The sequence below is a fragment of the Leptonotus elevatus genome, chromosome 12 (genome assembly GCF_054856555.1).
Source record: "Leptonotus elevatus isolate MCC_2025b chromosome 12, RoL_Lele_1.0, whole genome shotgun sequence".
In the NCBI taxonomy this organism is placed as follows: domain Eukaryota; kingdom Metazoa; phylum Chordata; class Actinopteri; order Syngnathiformes; family Syngnathidae; genus Leptonotus; species Leptonotus elevatus.
In genome coordinates, this window is record NC_141250.1 from 15,040,799 (window position 1) to 15,061,653 (window position 20,855).

The 20,855-nt window shown below is 35.6% G+C and overlaps 1 protein-coding gene across 1 annotated transcript; it reads left to right on the plus strand.

Moving 5' to 3' along the window:
* Positions 1–1,597: 1,597 nt before the first annotated feature.
* On the plus strand, positions 1,598–8,031 carry stx19 (syntaxin 19). The gene is made up of 5 exons (XM_086090393.1): positions 1,598–1,747; positions 3,242–3,480; positions 3,812–4,048; positions 4,450–4,662; positions 5,847–8,031. The coding sequence occupies exons 2-5, from the start codon at positions 3,271–3,273 to the stop codon at positions 6,081–6,083; spliced, it is 897 nt and encodes a 298-aa protein (XP_085946519.1). The 5' UTR covers positions 1,598–1,747; positions 3,242–3,270; the 3' UTR covers positions 6,084–8,031.
* The last annotated feature ends 12,824 nt before the right edge of the window (positions 8,032–20,855 follow it).

A 20,855-nucleotide genomic window follows, 5' to 3' on the forward strand; every position in this document is an offset into this window, starting at 1 on the left:
GCTGTATCATGTGAATGGATATATGTTTTGAAGAAGGAGTGCAGTGTCTTTTTACTATATGGTCTAATTGCGTGCAGAGGTAGAGTTTTCTTTCTTTTGGTATTTTTGTTGATGCGTTCCGGTAGAAATTGTGCCGTTGTGGGAGTGAACACAGCCTACTTAATTCCTGGCAAATCAAAGCGGCTCCCTTTAAATTCTGCACAGAAGAGGCACTCGGTCTACATGGCAGAAGCAGAATGGACTCGCTGGCGTCCATGCAGGAGATCAATGTGCGCAAAGTACTTTTATAAGAACTGCAAGATTTTAGTTGCGGATGATGTAAAGTTGACCGCACTTGAACACCACCTTTCACCACCGATCGTGCATCTATGTGATATCCAAATTTCTAAAACTACATCAGATAATAGACTAACAGACAATAAAAAAAAGTAACCTGGTCTAATTTTATAACCCAAAGAATGGGAAAGACTTAGACTGACTCATAACTTGAGCAAACAGTTTCACATGCAATACAGACAGCTGATGCTGATGAGGGTGAATTTTGACGCTCAGAAAACCGGTTTTGCTTTGTTGTCATAATATCTTGCCTTTAGGGACGACTGACTCGTGGTTAACATAACAACGCAGCCTTATTACATGCACAGAGGTATAGCGGAATTAGTCTCCACCAAGATCATTTGGCAGAGTCATCATATATTTAATGTGTCTTTTAATTGTCATACTGTCGGCAAAACAATACCACCCACTAGAAATGAACTGAATGATGATTTCCAAACTTTTAAAAGTTTAATTGGTCCACATTGTGCTGGAAAAATGAGTCAATTAAGCCAACCTGCTATGATGCGGAAAAAAAATGTAAATTAAGCTTCAGAGTCAGACTAAAATATGCATTAAGGTTAATTAACTCTCTGACCTTTTAACCTATGTACTGGCTCAGAGGCATATTTAGCAACCGCACCAACAATGTGGTTGCTGCAAGGTTATGAACACACAGGAGGCTAGAGGGAGAAGAAAAAATAAAATATTGCAAGCAGCCTCCAAAGTTTAACGTGACCCAGACAGAAGTGTTGACCTCCCCAAACTCGTCTCATCCACAAACTCATGACACCACACTTGGCGCGGCTTAGCCGAGTGTGTCGCTTGCCGTGCTGAAAAACGCACAGAGGTTTTGGGGAGCTTGTCAGTTGAAATCTGTCAAAAGTACTCAGTGGACTTACTGGAGCCTAAGGAGTACAATACCCCAGAACAAGGGGGCTTATCCCCAAAACTCAGACATTTCACATCAAAATCAACTTTGTGCATCAGAAACCTAACGCCCTGCTTGACACATAAGTCCTATTGTTTGGCTCCAGCAAAGAACACAATACATGTGTGTTTGCTGTGCTCTGTTTACCTGACCAGAAATAAGGGGAGGGATTAGGGGATCCTCTTCTTCCTCATGTTGTCCCTTAACAGGAGGCAGTCACGTCATCTGTCGTTTCTTTAGATAAGCAAATCAGCCTGCAGTCTGCCCCTTTCCTAGTGGCTAAATCCAGGCCTTCCTCAAAAGGAAGGGAGGTGCTCCAAAAGACTTCCTCAAAAGTTTCCCAGCTTGTGAGTGTAACTTTTCCCATGAGCGGCGTAGAGCAGCTGGTGGCTCAAACATGACGAATGAATGTTAGATTTGGGTTAAGAGTGTTTACCGTGGATTTAATTCTCACAGGACAACTCAAGTGAGATCTTAAAATGGAATACTGAAAGTCTAAAGGTAAATTTGATGATATGTTCCATTTTGATTTTACATGCAATTCAGTCAGCCCTTGTTATTCGGATTGTTTTTAACACTTTTAAAGTGTTACTTTTGTGGTGCTGTTTTTGTTGATAAATCCGAAAAAAAAAGCATGGCTGAATTGTGTAAACTACTGGAGTCTACTAAACGCTCCACCTTTATGAAGTCGAGGAATGTCACTTCACAGTGTAAACAAAAAACAACTTGTGTTTTACAATGTTTATTCACAGAAATATTTCCCCGAGTAAAACAAACCCTTTGACACTTTCTTCCATTTTTTTCCGTTTTTTCCTTGAAACAGGAAAGACTGTGTTTCCAAATCCTCTCAATAATTGTTTTAATCGGCTCTTCTGGGGACGGCTGTTAGCACGACAGGAGAGGGAGGGGAGGGAGAGAGATCTTGCACCCAAAAGCTATGAATTACATTCTATTCCTTAAACCCTGATAAGCTTGAACAAGCTTATCTGCTCCACTTTGCTACAACCATTTGTTTAAATGGCTAACTCAAACTATGTGGCAAATTCCATTCCTTGGAATTCCCTAAATTCTCTTTTTGTACACTTGATCAAGTAGCCTACTTATGTGATAAGATGGTTGGCCTTGTACTTGCTGCACAATGTGATGTTTGATGACAACCTAATTAGAAAAACTTTGTACATACTCATGTAGTGACAATATTTTCTGCTGAAGGCCTATTCAAATTTAAAACAAGCTTTTTCTGATTCTTCGTTCGAGGGCATCCAAACAGCCGTCGCTTCTTCCAGAAGGCAGTCTTAAGTTCACCCGACATTTCTTCCAAAGGCAGCTAGAAAATCCCGCATTTCTAATTAAATTCAAGAATGCAATAAACTTCACGCTTTCAAAGGAATTCAGAAAATGTAGCACTGAATCGTTGTTGGAATCAGAAGCACCTCCTGTGTTTACTTCAGCTTTAGCAAATATCACCATTCCAAAAATGTGCGTGCAAAGTATTTTATAACATTCACAGCATTGTTCAACAATTGAATTATATATATATATATATATATAGATAGATAATTAGTATTATAATAATTATTATTATTACTATTATTATTTCAATATAGGTCACATGGAAATGAAATATTCATCCATGAATCCATCCAAAAGAACACTTGGTCCGTTTGTTTCTTTCTCAGTGTCAATAATCAAATCGTGTTTAAGTTTTGATTGTGACGAGTCAAATTACGAAGGATTTCTGGAAATCTGGGCCGTAAAAGAATCATTTGTATGATAAATCCATTCTAGTCTACGTGCATTTGGGCCAAGTGAGGCAGTGGCCCACTAGATCCAGCAAATAGAGCCATTGTGAAAATGTGTTTTCTGCCGTAGCACCTACCGGCATTGTGGCCTTGGCCTCTCTCTATTATAACAAGTAGTCCAAATTTCACCACATGTATTTGATGACCTGAAAGGTTTATATATATATCAATCATATTAATTCTGTTCCCTTAGGAAAAATCCTTGGCCAGTCTTCCACCACAATGAGAGACCGCTTAAAAGAATTACTCGAGAGGACTCGGGAGCCAGATGCAGAAAGTGTGAATTCTGACAATGAGGAGGACACTGACAAGTCTGTGGTTGTCGACGTCGTAACACCAGAGGCCGTTCTGTTTGAGGCGGAGCCAGTCATTGACAATTTCCTGACGGAAGTTCAGCAAATCCGACATGATATCGCCGCACTGGACATCGAGGTAAGATTCACTTGGAGCAGTGGTTCCCAACCTTTAGTTATAACTTTTATTTACACTCTAATGGGTGCCTTGTAAAATAAAGAAAACAAAGAACAAAAAAAAATCCAGAAAATTTTTCACATTGTTTATAAGTAACTAGGCAGTACCTAAGCGTTTATATATATAATAGGATATGACTGTATTTGTAGAATAATGAATTATAATTTTTGAACAAATGACTGGAAAGTGGCTCAAATATATCTCAAGTCCTAGCCTGTCAAAGCACCCTGGTTGGGATTTAACGACGATGCTCTCATTGCTTTATTTGAAAACCGTTCCTAATATCAACCAGGTCCTTAAATTCAGCCAACAGCAGAAGATGTTGGTTGCAACGATGCGGCGTTTTAGCATCATGAAAAAGGAGAGCAGCATAACGAGGGACATCAAACTCCGAGCTGAAAGCATCCACCGACGTCTGGACAAGCTTTCCAAACAAGTGCAAAAAACAGAAGAGCAGCACGGTCCCGCTGCTGTTACAACAAGAATACAACGCTCGCAGCATGCGGCCATTTATCTCAAATTCCAGCAGGTTGGTACAGTAAGTAAGTTGTTTTGTTAGGTTTTTTTTGTGTGTCTTTCATTGTTATAAATAATGGCATACAAATTGAACTAACATAAAATAAATGAAAAAATAAATAATAATAATAAAAAATAAAATAATAATACTAAACTCACCAACGAGGGGTGCTGTACCGGTAAATAAAAGATAAAAATACATATTTTCTTTATGGAAGATTAAAGTTGTTTCAACCAATATGGAGAATCACTTGAATTTATTCAGACCATTTTTTTAATTACAGTTTTTCTGCTTAGGGCTCCAGACAAGATTAAGATGGGACCAAAAATGTCTTGTTCTTCTCATTAATTTCCATCTCCCTTTTTCATCCTCTCACTCTTTTTTTCTCTCTCATTCTTTTACATTTCATACAGGTAATGCGGCAGTATAATGAAGGACTGTTGACCAAGCAGGAGCGCTGTAAGCACTTCATTATCCGACAGCTGGAAGTCTCGGGAAGGGACGTGACGGAAGGGGAGGTCAACGAGATGGTTGCCACAGGAAAGTGGGAAGTCTTCAATGAGAACCTGTTAAATGATGTCAGAATCACTCGGTCACAACTGTCAGAGATTGAACAGCGGCACAAGGTGAGAATGATGGCAAACAAATGACATTTTTTTATGATTATTTAAAAATATATATATATCTTTAACTAAATAGGGATGTTTGATACCACTTTTTTTCCAGACTGCATGTATGTATGTATGTATATATGTTTTTTCATTTACTATACATACATTCATTTATTATGTTTGTTTCATATGTTTCTTCAATTATTATAGTCGATGTTATTTCATTTATTATGTTTTTTTTTGTTAGTTTATTATATAAACCTCTCTTCACACACTTACTACACTTTTCTCAGGCAGGTATAAACATGTTCTCATATTTCTCTCTGTTTAAATACTGTCAAAGTTCAAACCTTCATAAAAGGTAGGCAATACAATTGCATTTAAAAAGAAATCGTGAAACAGAGAGATTGCGAAAGGTGAACTGCGTTATAGCAAGGGAAAAATGTACCTGGAATTGGTACCATCAATAGTTATAATTATATTACAGTTTCATAAATACAAAACTTTCATAATCTTGCTGGGAATTGCTTGTCTAAAAATCTCAAATTAAATCCAACAATGGACCCAAGTATTTGAATTTTAACCCTTGTGCGGTCTTTACATACATCTCTTGTCCTACGAGTCATTTTTGACCCGCCCTACCAAAGCCCCAAAATGAAGCAGCATTTTATCATTTTAAATCCAAAATCTATTTTACATGATGAAACAATCTGTTATTCATCAGTTCAACTCAAATATTTTTTTATTCATTGTTATCATGTAATTTTTGTTACACAATACAAAAAGACGATCACCAGTGACGATCAATCCACAAACCATCATATAACTTTAGTTTGATGTTTGAATAATTTTATAATTCACGGGTCAGAAATGACCCATAAAACTTTGTGCCCTACTGGTGTACTGCCCACATGGAAAGATAAACAGTATTTATTTTTTTTTTTTTTTTTTTATAAACAGTTTTTCTGATGATGGGGTCCATTTAGGAATAGTCAACACGTTCCAAGTTGGAAAACTATAGTTGAAGGAAATAGGAAATATCACATAAATAATACAATGTTTTGTCTTTTTATTTACATTTTAACCAAACAGACAGAACTTGTAGGAGGTGGAAAATCCCCACTTTTATGGAATTGTAGTCTTTCCGAGACCTTTTTGGTCCTGACTGACACTCTATGCTGTCTACTACTATCCTTCAGGAGCTGTTGAGCCTTGAAAGCAATATGAATGAGCTGAGGGACCTCTTCATGGACATTTTCATGCTCGTGGAGGAACAAGGGACCCACATTGAGCACATAGAGACCAACGTAGGACGGACCCAGGATTATGTAGCAGCCTCTAATGAGAAGTTCAAGTTAGCCGCCAGGTACAAAAAAAATAACCCCCTTCGTCAGATCTGCTGCTGCTGTTGCCCTCCCTGGAAATGCTGCTTTTAAAGTTCTACCAATTGGAATCCAGCAGCTTGTATTTAAAATGTCTCCCTTACCTGTTGGGAGTAAACAACATTGGAATGGAGTGCCATTAAAGTGAAGGTTAGGGTACTGCAGTTCTTGCTGTTGAACACAGCAACGGCAAAGACAGATTCAGCAGAGCATAGAAAACAATTAAGGGGGAGGCCAGGAATTGATATTTGAGGCACTTATTTCTTTGAAGAGAGTGTGAAGTGACTACTATTGGAAGAGACAGTTCACTGAGTGCTCTTCACCAACATGGCTGTTTATTGGAGACCTTCACTGTCATCTGAGAGAGGTCGCAAACAAGACTTCTACCTCGGCAACTGTCACTGCTTCATCACAAATTCCATTGTTCAAACTTTTTGCTCGAAGAAAAGCACGAGAACCTTTTGAAAATGTTATATAGATAATGCACCTTCAGCTAAAGCACAAATTTGATATAATTTTTTTTTGTTTCAGATGCGGATGAAGTGGTAGAGGGGGGGGGGGAGTGTTTTCAGCCTGTTTTAATGGTATAAGCATTTATTTCATAGTCTGATCATTTCAGTTTAATAATTTATAAAGTATATCCTGGAAAAAAAAAACGATATTCTTATTTTTACCTTTGACTGTAAGCTAAAACATTGCCTGCCAAATTCTTAAATAATTTACAATGAATGCAGCTTGGCCTGCATGGATTTGTTCAATTTGGATCATTTTGTATGGGTGTAAACATATTTTATATTTGCGGAATATCAGACATAGACCAACATCCCAGAATAAATAGTAGTCAAATGTAATACAGTTCCACTGCAATTGTATTTTTTTCCCAAGATGACAAAGAGAGATTTGGACTATCCTGTGAGTAACCCCCCCCCCCCCCTTCCCGCCCCCCAATATCCTTAATTAAAAAGCAGGTTTCTCATTAGTATTCTAGTGAATAATATGAATGAATAAAGATTCAAAACCTACCAATGCATAACAATATGAAAAATGTTCATTTCTTAATAAGCCACCAGTATAATACCCCCTTTCAATTTGGGATTTTTTTTAAATGAGTAATATTTATGAGATTATACAGTAATTTCAATAATTACTGTTCTTTCAAAATTGAGGACCAATTAATTATGACATTGCTCTGGTTGAAACACATTTACAGTGTATAGTATGTGATATGCATTTGTATTTTTTTTCATAATTTATTATGGTTTATATTTATAATTTAATAACTTTTAACAACGCATTACTCCACGTGTCAGATATAATAAACCAGTAAAAGGCAAATCAATGAAAAAGGCATGTGTAATTTATAATTTCCTGAAAACAAACATAAAAAAATCCTGATTGATATTAACATTTTTAACAATAATGTAATACCTTATTACATTATTGGGGATTTATTAATATATTTTTTATGTAAAACTCGAAAGATAATGTAATATATCTGTTCATTTTCATACATGCATTCACAGCAAAAATTGGAGTGCTAAAATGTTGCTTTAGAATATTTCAGATTTGATTTCAACGCTCCAACATGTATTTTAAACACTTTCTGATTAAAAAATATTTTTTTTACTACAATTTTGACCGAGTTAAGAGCAACTTTATGATATTTTCAGGAAATGATTACAATCTATTGTGCTACAAGGCGCAGGTGACTTGGGTGTGCCAATGCAAAACAGGAAAAACGGGTTTGTGATTATGACAACTCTGCTTTCACTTCCCAGAAGATAGATGTGTAAATAGAACCGTTAACTTCTGGGAAAGATGTGTACTTTTTTTTCCTTTTTCTTTTTACCTATTGCTGGTTAAAAACAAACATGTTTCAACTTGAACTTGAACAGCACTGATGTTTCATCTGACTGACAGGATTGGCATTTAATAAGCCAGTTTGACATTTTCTCCCAGACATCGGCCATTCATGTGACATCTAATAAACGCTACCTATCAATATGGTGTTTTATTTAGGGAACATGTTATTTACAAGGATCCCCCGGGTCTAGTAGAGGAAGCAGGTGGGATTTCTGTGAGCTGTTTACTGGCATTTCAGCTGCATCAGAAATGTTGTGTTTTTCCTCAGCCTCGCACTGATTGGGGTGACATTTTGAAAGCAAAACATAAATGTCTTAAGCATGTGCGCTTCAAAATGGAAAGAAAATGACAATATATTATGGTACCCAGCATGCTGTGCTGCATAACCACACAAAAAAAAAAAGCAGGTTCTCGAGCAGCAACAATGCCATCCAGTGTTCACTGACATAATTGCCAGTTGAGTGTATTCATTGACTCCCATGTGTCAAATGAGTCTGATTTTACTCTTGAATCAGACTGAGAAATGTCACTTTGTATACTGTAGTTGTGTTACAAAATGTCATTCTACTTATTTGAAGCATTTATTGTGAGGTCAGGACAAGTTTAACGATGACAGGAAATAATTCTTTGTGGCACATTTTGTCATGCATGACAACTGAAGGCCATCAGCCAGTTTCATCCACACGTTCCTTAAAAGTGTCTTTTGAAAATTGTCCTCCCACCACATGTCATTTTTGCAGCCCCCGAATTTGCTTCCATTTATTTGATTACCCCCCCCCCCCCCCCCACACACACACACACACACCAAAAGACAAAGCTGACATTACTGCATGGTTTTATTACATCCATCACAAAGTACTGAAAGAAGATAGAAAATGTGTTCATATCATATAGCTCCTCTTTTCTTTTTTTTTGCAGCTTTTCTGGCAGTTGCAGTATCAAAAATAAATAAATAAATAACTATCATGCCATCTCACTGGAAATACTTTATGCACACATTTCACCATCCAAAATTCATAAGCAACTCAATGACAACACGGCAATGACAATAGAAGAGTTTAGGGCAAAGGTTACCTTCATTCACTCTAGTATTTATGTTATGATTTAATACATATTTACAGTGAGGGAGGTGTACAGAACAAAAAGTCATGCACTTTAATCCGGGAACTCCCACAACAAAATATTGCAACAACAAAACATGGCAATGAGGGACAGAGGGACAAAGTTTGACTTCTTTCTGCCTCCTTTCATTTCTTTTACTTTACTTTGAATTTGAATATTGCTTTATATTGTCTTTTTTTCTTTAAAAAAATAAAATGAAATAAAATGATTGATTGATTGAAAAAAATACAGACAGATGATGTAAAGAAAATACTTTGTCGTACAAAATACTGAGGTAAGTCTGCATCATATGAATTTTTTATTTAAAAAAAAAAATGTTTTTAGGTCTCCTAAAAAAATCCTTTACTTTTGCTGTAATGGCCATGTTTAGCATTTAATTAAAAATATTTATTTACTTCCAACCTTTACTCATGTCATATTAGCTGTATGTCTTTGGAGTAGCATCTTAGAGCAAACTACCGCGTTCAAGTGACCTCCATGGAGCCTCACAAATCAGCACTGCTGGAGTGTGGTGAACCAAACCTATAAGCGAGAAGTTAAGAGAATTTTTTTGTATGAGAAGAATAAAAAAAAGATGAGTTAAAAATGGTTAATCGCCTTACAGCACTAATATATACATAATTACATACAAGCAAATATACCTTAAACTATACAAGCAAAATAAATCTCTAACAGCATAAGCTCTCAAATGCAGCTCTTTTCTGCCAGCCATTGTTGAAGTGTGAGTTGTGTGCTTGTGTTCATAGTGCGCACCAAAAGCAGGCTCATAGCAAGCTTTGTCCTTCATACTGAGGAAAGTCAGCATAACGTGAGGACACGCCAAGCTGATATGACAATCGCTAAAGTTTGGACCAGAAACCAATAATTGAATGAAAATTCAGCACTGAAAAAGTGAGGTTTTTTTCCGCTATATTTTTTAAAATCAGATAACAAAGACTTACACAAAGACTTACTGTATTGTATTGCTCAGGAGAAAGAGATGTGGCCAGTAGAGGGAGCTAATATCCAATAATTATAATGGTTATTTGTCAGGCCTTGGCAGACATTATTATTACATCTGTGACACACATTGGGACAGAGGTGAGGTGAAAATTACCTGAAATGTGGAGGAATGCATTTGTCTCTGAGGACTCAACCTCACTTTATGTTAGTGGAAAACGAGAATTGTGGGACTGTGATAGTTTTTTCTCTCAACAATACAAAATTTACTTTACATTTAGTGTGAAAATGTGCCCATCTTTCCTGTCCAATAGACTTCAATTGCAAAGCAAAATAAAAATGCTGAGAAATGCACTTGATGTTTTTTTATTTGTTTTTGTTACCTTTGTTACTGATTCTTTTGACCTTGCAAAAATGATTCACAAGCTATTAAGCGCAAATAAGATGATGTCGTCTGAGCTTAGTCCAGTCAGTGTACCACGAAATATGATCTTGACTCCATGTTCTACTTTACCCTGTCGACAAATAACACAGAAATTGATTAGATGGCTCCCAAAGTTTCATAATGTTATTTACTCGATTGGATAACTGAGAGGGGAAACCGTGTGCGGTCCAGTGCAGATACGGTAAGTGCATTCAGTGCAATTTCTGCTATCATAATCAAAAGTGGAAAGTTGTGTGTAGTCTACGAGTCAAACGTAATTGTGCTGCTGACATTAAGATGTATTGTATTGTGTGGATGACTGTGCGTATCAGATTGTCTGGTCAGGCCAGATTCAATTTTAAATATTCATTTAAAAAGATCTGCCAATCATGAATAGTTTAACTTTTTGTGTCACCATATCAATGGAGGAAAAAAACGGACAAAATAAATAATAAATAAAAGACTAAATAAATAAATTAATGAGCAAAAGTGAAAATAAAAATGGATATAAAAGATATAATTTAAAAATTAAATACAAAAAATAAATATAAATGGAAATAAAAACAATAATATATATACATATCCATAAATAAATAAAAGTAAAAATAAATACAATATTTTAAAAAACAAAATAAATATTAGATAAATGTCCTTCATTTCATTTGAATAACATTTCGTCCTGACAAAGAGTCTAAATGTGTGAGCAGAGAATTTTTATTTATTGATTGATGTTTAATTGTATTTATATATTTATTTTTGTATTTATTTCAGCATTTATTTTTTATATTTGTTTTTATTTTTTAAAGCTTGTTTTTTTTATTTGTACTTATATATTTAGTTTTTTTATATTTTTGTATTTAATTTTTTAATTATAGATTTTTAGATTCGCTTTTATTTTCACTTTGAGTCATTTATTTATTTATTTAGTCATTTGTTTATTTTTTATTTTGACAGTTTTGATCCTCCATACATCTCAAAACTTTTACTACAAAAATGACAACGTGATTTGAAGGAAACATGTTTGAAACAGACTGCGCAAGCTCTTTAAATAAAAATTGATTTATCATCTTTATGTTGTGAAGTACGTCTCTGATGAAATATGACCTGCGGCATGGGAACGGAGTCTGCCCCAACCAAGTGTCACAGTGTAATGGATTACAGTGGCTTGGTTCCAGTCAGGAACCACCTCGGGGTCTTCATAAAGCTCCTGACTCCTGGACAGATTTGTGTTAGCCTCACACAACCACAAATTCCTTTGCCACCCATCCGATGGACAGTGGGTTTGAATATGGACAACCTGAACATGAATGTGAGAATATTCCCACGTTTAATGGTTAATAAAATAAAAGTGCTTGGTTGCATTTTGCTGAGTCAGCCAAATTATTATTAATCCCACCGCTGATACCGATTGTCTCGCCAGAAGCGGCTTTTTTTAGTTTCCATTCTTCCATTAGGTCAAATCACACTGCTGGTTTCACTCAAAAGTGAGCTCAACAGAAAACAACAAGACACTTCTTGCTTTTTTTGTTTTTTGTTTTTTGTTTTCAAAAGGGTGTGATTAAGTGGTTTATTCCCTCGCTACATAGTGTTTTGTTTATTGCGGCTACACTCTATTGCAGATTCTCATTTGTGACCATCTCCTCTCCATTTCCTCTATATTGCCATTTGACTTCGCTATTTTGCAGTTTTCTTGCTATTGTTCTACCTTCTACTTCTTAACAGTCAAAACAAAATTTTGTATTTCTTTTTTTTTTGGGGGGGGGGGGATTTGGTTTAATAAAAAAAAAAAAGAGACCATGAAAATTGAAGAAGAAAAAAAAATTGAAGTCATGTCAACTTGGTTGTCAAAGGTGTTTTGGATGTTTCCATTCTCCAACACAGCTGATTCAAATGATCATCTTATCAGCAAACTCTGCACTAGCCTGATAACGATCCTGATCATTGAACCACTCTACCACTGAGCCATGCCACCCTGTAGTTGTTAAGTAATCAGTAAAGGACTGTTGAATCTACAAGTTTAATAAAGAAGTTTGTATTTGCACAGTATTTTAATTTTTATTTATTTTTTCAAAGGTGTTTTGGATGTTTCCATTCTCCAACACAGCTGATTCAAATGATCATCTTATCAGCAAACTCTGCACTAGCCTGATAACGATCCTGATCATTGAACCACTCTACCACTGAGCCATGCCACCCTGTAGTTGTTAAGTAATCAGTAAAGGACTGTTGAATCTACAAGTTTAATAAAGAAGTTTGTATTTGCACAGTATTTTAATTTTTATTTATTTTTTTACTGAATTATTCTGGTAACCACAGCTTCCATTTGTTTCTGTAAAAACATAAAACATTTTTTACACATGGTTTTACTGTATATCTAAATATTTGTAATCTGTAATATGAATTTGTAAAATACGTGTTTTTTTTGGCATCAACTAAAATATAAAAATGTACCAAAGAACTTACTGACAGAAAGTGTTATTCTAACTGCAATTATGTAATTTTAACTGCATCCCAATGCTTTTTGTTTTGTAGTTTATCTGTGTTTAAATTACAGTTATTTGTCATTTGAATTTGAAGAAAAAGAGAGATATTTTTAACATTTTCTTACTGTCAAATCAACAGTTGTGTTTGGTTCAGAGTTTTACAACATATTAATATAAAATACACAATGCTTAATTTTTTTGTATGAAGAGGACACTACATACTAGACTGGTTGCAACTTGCAAGTCAATCACATAGCATATGCGTAGTGAATTGCGAAACATTCACAGTTCACACCTATGAGCAAATCAATTAACCTAAAATGTACACTTTTGAAAAGTGCAAGAAAGCAAAATTACTCTGAGTAAAATCCTCTTGAATGTGAAGCAGACACACTATCCACAACCACCGTGCTGGCAAAATTGATGATGTAGAAAATATATTCTTTTTTTTTTTTTACTTTAATTCTCTGAATCCCATTTATTAAGTTCAGTGGAGCAGATTTGGAGTATTTGAATTAATTCATTTTCTATTATATTCAGTGGTGTCTGTTTCAAAGATGATGAGGTGTATGGAGGGGCTTCACCCTAATAGTGACTGCTGACACTCACATGCATTTAACTGTGTTGGGAAGATGGAAGTGGGGAAGAAAAGAGGACTAATCATGAATACATTATCCTTCATCCAGAGCCAAGCTATTCTATTTACAATGTATTTCTGTGGATCTTTATACCCAGTTAATGAGATTTCAAAAATGTGAAATGAATGGCATTTAAATTGCGATTCAGTGTGGAGGAGGGCATTGGAAAGGGGAGGGATTTCACCCGACGACAGGGAGCTATTACTGGATTTGCTGCAGTTATGGGAAATGAAATAAACAGCCTCGTTGTGCGGGGACTAAGAATTTCAATAGAAAGAGAGTTTTAAAATGGGGGGTGGGGGGTGGATGCAGCTTGGGTGAAAATATGTCGCCACAGTATATTACAGTATAATTTTGTCATTTAAGGTACCAATATATTAAATCCTATGATTAAAGCCTATAAAGTGGGATTTACAATACATGCATGTGAGGATATTACACTACCTATCTGCTGTCACAAAGGTTAACCAGTTGGCAGCTAGTTCGTTAGCTAGTGGCTCATATTTGCAGTAAAAAGTGACTACTAACGCCAGCTGAACGGAGTTCTGAAGTGACTCCTGAGTTTAAGTGATGTCTTATATAATGTCACTGTTGATGTGTTTTTGTGAGAAGGCAAACCAGATTTTTTTTTTTTTATCTAATATGTATGACTTAACTGTACATATTTGGACATTTCTCCTTTATTATTATTCATTCATTTTCTTGTACTCTTCATGGTCACAGGTGAGCTGCGATCAAGGTTATTATAGATAAATAACGATTTAACGATTAAACTAACTAACTGAAATTGAAAAAACACATTTGGTAACAAAACAAAATAAAAATGAAAAAGTTTTAAGTCAAAAAGTCAAAAATTGTCTTTACAATAATATGTTGTATAGCCCTCACTATTCCCCACACGCCATAATATTGCATTTGTGGAGTATGAATTAAGCAGAAAAATCCACCCACTTTTATCCGTCTGAGTGCCAAAGGGGCCAGCTCGCCATTGTCTTGTCAATTAATATTATAGCCTACTTATAGCTTACAGGATTCCATTTACATATATTTATTTCTGCATTAATTCAAGCATTATGTGCTCCTGATCCATATGTTAAAAAAAAAAAAAAAAAAAAAAAAAAAAAAAAAAAAACTAACACTAAATCTAATAACAAAAATGAAGCATTTTCGGGGGAAATAAAACAAAACTAATATAACATAAACTTGACTCCAAAAACTAATTACAACTAATTGAATTTAAAAAGCACAAGTCAAGATAAAATAAAACTAAAATAAAAAATCCAAAACTATAACCTTGGCTGGTAAACCATTGGAATGGTTACTCATCAATTGGAAGGCAAACAAGCATTCACATTCACATACATGGCCAAATTGGAATCTTCACTCAGCCTGGCATGCATATTTCTTAAATGATGAAGGAATTCTTGAATCCGACAAACATACATGACAGCACGTACACTTAAAAGTCACAAGGAACCATCTTAGTCATTAAAATGTTTAGCAACTTTCTGCATAATTTCATGAACAAAAATTTCTAATGGAGACCTGCATGCATAATGATTTCCTTAAAATATATCAAATATGTGAATTTATAGATTTGTTATGGTTTTGTTTTGACTTTCAGCTGTACACAATAATTAATATTTACTCATATTACACTCAAGAGTAACAATCAGTTTTGATCAATGAGGCAAATATGGAGCAAAGAGTAGATTTCCTATTTAAGAGATCTGATATGGATCAATGTTTCGCTTGAGTTTTTTGGGACTTCATTTTAGTATGAAACTTTTTTTTCTGATGTCATAAATGTGTGCGGTTTCTTCTTCCATCCTCACACGCACGCAGTGCAAATCCAGTCTCATTGTTCTTCCTCCTCGGGACATTTTCGCTTGCACGCCACTTAGTTCCCCCCCAGTGAAGTTGCTGCGTTTGTCTTGGTTTGCACGGATGCTGGATGAAATCCATACGGAGGAATCCCGTGGAAGAAAATACAGACATCAGCCCGTGATATCAAAATAACGCAGCTGCCACAGCGTTCATAAATACTCACAGGACATTTTGACGAAGGAACAGATGGTTTTCTAATACCGAAGCATTCTTCAGATGATGGTTTTAAGGGCTTTTGGAGACAGTGTTACTCTTCTTCACAGTGGATATCAGGAACCAGGTGACGGTATATAATCTGTCTTGTCGGCAATCCCACTGTGAGAGGAAACCTCTTCTCCGAAAAACGACATTCATCGGCATCATTCCTGATAACTTTTTGAGATTCTAAATCAACTAAAGGTTCACCTCAATTTTCCCATCACGCCAATCGTTGGGTAACAAAGAAGAATTACAAAAGTAATACAAGCTGTTGTATGACATCTCGTTGCTGACAGCTGTTCACGAATGGAGAAAAGTTTAGTACACTGTACCATTTAAGGAGGCCACTGTGATAGAATGATCCTACACAGGTGCTGAAATCCATCCCCCTCACAAATGACACTAAGGCATGTAGAGTTACTGAAATATGTGCTGATACAGAAGAGCAACTGTGCCATCCCGCGGGACTCAGCTGATGATTACTCCCTATCACTCAATATATGGCTCTTTTTCAAAATACTGTTTCACAGACTTCACCATCGAGATGATATCCAAATGGCTACCTGAGAAGTCAATCATGGCGAAACCACGGAAGTAACAAAAACAGGAGGTCCCAGCTATGTTCACAGTCCGCGGTGGATGTTTCGCCGGAACCCCGCGGCCAAATCGAAAAGTCTGCTTCCCCGCAAGCCTCTCAATGTCACTTCCAAGGCAATAAATAAAATAAAAGTACATGCTCTAAATGACGGACTGACCTGACAGTTGTGTCATGAGAGCAATGATATCGTCGAGCATCTTCTTGTCCGTCCCTTGGCTTTCCAACGGAAGTTGATGAGCTCATTTTTTAGAGCTGTTTGAGAGATTGGTAAATTTTCCAGGGAGGTTCTTGGCTTCCTGGAGACTTTTTTTTTTTATTGTTGTATTCTTTTTAGTTTTTTTTGTTTTTGTGTTATATTTAATTGACTTACATTTCTTACATTTTATGTCTGATTGTTATTTCTGTACAGCAGTTTGTTTTTTTCCCCTGAATTATGATACAATATAGATAAGATATAAAATATTAGTAATATTACCGAAATAGAGTTGAATTTAGATTCTCCTGTCAATTTGTTTGAACTCTTTTCTTGATTTTGTTCATCGATAATCACAATAAGTAGTGATGTTCGAAGATGGAATTGATTAAATCAAATCTTGAGTAGACACCAATATAAATACTAGGCAACAATTCTCCTCATATTTTTCAGGCATTAGAAAAATAAAAAAATAAAAAAAATGTTTTTAAGAAATACCTATATATCCCATTAGCCTATTGTATTTTTCCTTAAAATTGCATGAACTTAATGGTATTTATTTTTTAAATTCTCATTTCTAATTTGTAGTTCCTGATTGTAAAATGGCCACAAGAGGGTCGCTGCTGCTGGTATAATTTGCCGTTTTAAGTACGATACATTGAAATAAAACCCGATCTCCAATCATAAGCAATAAAATGTGTCTTTGTGAGATGATAATTACTACTCTTGAGGTGTTTAGATCCGTAGTAATCCGTGGTGGGTACAGATTACTCTTCCTTTATCACACTACGTCATCATCACATTATCAAAAAAGTGGAAAAAAAATAACTGCAAGATTTGGAATGTTAGTATATTTTTGGGAAATTTGTCACAGATTGTTCTACAAACTTGTGAAGTAAATGGATTATCATGACTTAAAACCAGTAATAACACTTTTCAAATTCCAGATAATGTTTGCTGCTTACTTCAATGTATAGCATACATACATATGCATCATCATCAGTATAAAGTACCTTGACTTCTTTTTTCTTTTTTTTTGCCTCCTTCCATTTTCCCCCTCGCCTTACCTCCTCTCAACATTCCGTTACTCATGGGTATTTCTGACAGCTGGTTTTACTGACACGTTTGCTAACAACACACCGGTGAACACAGACCACTCAATCCTGCACTGTCCAAATATTTTAGACTGTTTCCATTCCAGATTTGAATCATTGGAAACGCCACTGCATTTTTTATTCATGTTTTTATAAATTATTCTCCCTGATATGAGCCCCAGTCACGTAAGGCAAAGCTGGAGACTTGTCTCACACTTTGATAGCGAGATAAAGACGTAGAGGAAGTGGGAGAGAACAGTATTAATAGACAGACAGCAAGGGTGAGAAAAATATTAGCAGAGTTGACAGGCATGATGTAAAAAGGTTCTATTCAGCCCCACACAAGGAATCGCTATCCTGTGTCCAGCTGTGAATCCATTTGACAGAATTTGAAGTGAAATATATTTTACTTCTCATGCAACCCCATTCAATATTAAAATCAGTTAGTAGTGTAATTTTAATTAAAAAAAACTTTCTCTACTTGACATTTAAGCTGTGAATAAGGTTAACTGTGTTGCGGTCTGATGAGACCAAGGTGAAGAAATGTCTGGCATAGGTATGTTTTATCTTTCTTCCTTTTTTCAATCATGCTGAATGTGTAGTCATCCCAATCCGCCACACAGCTCTGAGATTGGGGGTTCAAATCGAGACTCCATACTTAGTTATGCTGTAAGAACCATTACACTGCCAAGTTGAGATGTGATATACCGACAAGTGACAAAACTCTGCTCCATAAATGAGTTGTTTTGGTGATCAAATTGCTTCATGCCATCTCAGAGCTCAAATAAAGTTTATAGAACTACAAGCAGACTGTGAGCCACAGGCTCCTTTTCTATTAATCTGTCTCTTTGTATGTATTGTAAACTATTGTGCATCATTGTTGAACCTGCCACACAGAAGCACTTAAAGCTTCTGATGCATGAAGTGTTCTGGTTTGTGTCACAGTGATGGATACAGACATTATGATTCTCTTTTTGTCTCTGTGTGCTTTTCCCCTCTGCAGCTTGTTGTGTTTCCACTTCATATGTTCTCCGGAACATTCTCTGTCACCGTGAGATTGACAATGGCACGTTAATACACGTGTTACATGGAATTGTTTGGAGCTTTTAGTTGTTGTTAAGAACAGAACGTGCAAACCCAATTCCCCAAAAGTTGGGACACTTTACAAATTGTGAATAAAAACAGCAATTATGTGAAAGTGCCAAATTTTAATATTTTATTCAGAATAGAACATAGAGAACAGGTCAAAAGTTTCATTTTAATCAACTCCTTCACTGCCACCGACGGCGATAGACGTCAAAAATTCATTTAAACAATTTATATTAGTTTCACATTTTTTTCCACTTTTGTTAACAAGAGCATAAAAACCTAGGAGAAAAAAAGATGTATTGTACATTGAGAACATATATAAAATGTGATTAGTCATGAGTTAACTATTGAAGTCATGCGATTAATTACAATTAAAAAATGTAATCGTCTGACGCCTCTAATTTTTTAATAATATTTTCTTTTTTAATTACTTAATTATTTAAACTCAAAATTAATCACAAATTGTATACCTGTTCCAAATGTACAATACATTCTTTTCTAGGTTTTCATACTTTTGTTAACAAAAGTAAAAAAAAAAAAAGTGAATCTAATATAAATAGTTCAAATGAATTTTTTACGTCTATAGCCGTCAATGGCAGTGAATGAGTTAATTTGACTTTCTGTGATTTCCCTTACAGTAAGCATTCCGGTTTGCGGTGCAGTGCCGTTTAAGGGCCCGAAGATCACCGGCATCCAGTAGGATTTTTTGGCCTTGACCCTTACACACAGAAATTGTTCCAGATTCTCTGAATCTTTGGATGATGTTATGCACTGTAGAAGATGATGACTTCAACCTTTTTGCAATTTTTCGCTGGTAAACACCTTTCTGTTTCTGCGCAACATTGGAGAAATTTGGTGATTCTCTTCCCATCTTCTCTTCTGAGAGACACTGCCACTCCGAGAAGCTCTTTTTATACTCCAATCAAGTTCCCTCATTAGTGGTAACTGGTCTTCCAGCTGTTTTTTTTTATATATAAGTGCAATTGACTTTTCCAGCCTCTTATTGCTACCTATCCCAACTTTTTTGAGATTTGTTGGCACCATGAAATTTACAATTAACATATTTTCCCCTTAAAATTATACATTTTCCCAGTTTAAACTTTTGACCTGTCATCTATGTTCTATTCTGAACAAAATATTGAAATTTGGCAATTCCACATAATTGCAGTCAGTTTTTATTCACAATTTGTATCGTGTCCCAACTTTTTGGGAATTGGGTTTGTAATTCAGTTACTTGTGTTTAGTTCATAATGCAGTTAAATTCCTTCGTGTCTCCTTTGTTTTCAATCAATGAAGATGGGGGCGCCAATCAGCAAACGGTGAGGCTTTCCATTCTGTCTCCTTCTTTTGATCATTGTTATTTTTCATGTTTCTCGGATGGGGTGTGACTGTGAAGAAAAAAATCCATATGATCCACTTTTATTTGTCCCATAATTGACATTTGCAATTTTTCATCCAGTATGATATGACTCTACAAGTCCTGGAAAGATCGTTTTCCATGCCTCTAATCCAACATAGTGTAATGTTTTACAGTAATGAGCAGGAGAATGTCTTCATTTTGTTCCAGCCTTATACGCATGTAATTTAATTTGAGATTGCGTCATAATCATAATTATATGGAATCTCATTTTCCCATGCTTGCAAATAAATTTTACCCTTGCCATTACTATGGAAACTACAAGCAATGCATGAAGTATATGCATACCATAAACATTTAAATCCAGTTTCTAGTGAATGTATTTATCTTTGGAAATAATAATACTGTTTGATAAAATTGGGGTATTTCATCTAAGACCACTAGTAATGAGTTTAAGGTTGAAGCAAAGCGCACTCGGGAGCAAAGAGGCATTAATATCATTTATTCCTTTTCGTCATAAGGTGGGTCTCATTTCTATGCGTATGCATTAGCTATTACTGATTACATTGACTGAATGTGCTGATTTCCATGGAATGTGGAAATATATTCAAATAAGTCCAGGGGGATATGCTGCTGTCTGTGCATTACAAAATGCTGGGGGGGGGGGGCGTCATAGACACACCATCTTAGATTTTGCACTCCCCAAATGTAGTTTAACAATTGGCCTGGCTCCATATCAAAAGAAGGGTTTTGATGTAACCACGTGTGTGCACGCACATGCACATCTGTGTCCTAAGTAAGAAAAGTTTACGTTAGGATTTTGGTTCAGAGGACAGCTGAGAATTCATTGCGAAATGTTAGCCATCCGACAAATGGAATACTGAAAGCAATTGTACATTCTCATTGTTGTCAGCCGCCTCCCCCAGACAAATAAAAATTAT

Excerpts from the sequence above, each read along its gene's own strand:
- stx19 (XM_086090393.1), top strand. The coding sequence starts at position 3,271 with ATGAGAGACCGCTTAAAAGAATTACTCGAGAGGACTCGGGAGCCAGAT. Across the intron at positions 3,481-3,811 it reads TCGCCGCACTGGACATCGAG|GTCCTTAAATTCAGCCAACA; the intron begins GTAAGATTCACT and ends AATATCAACCAG. Across the intron at positions 4,663-5,846 it reads AGATTGAACAGCGGCACAAG|GAGCTGTTGAGCCTTGAAAG; the intron begins GTGAGAATGATG and ends ACTATCCTTCAG.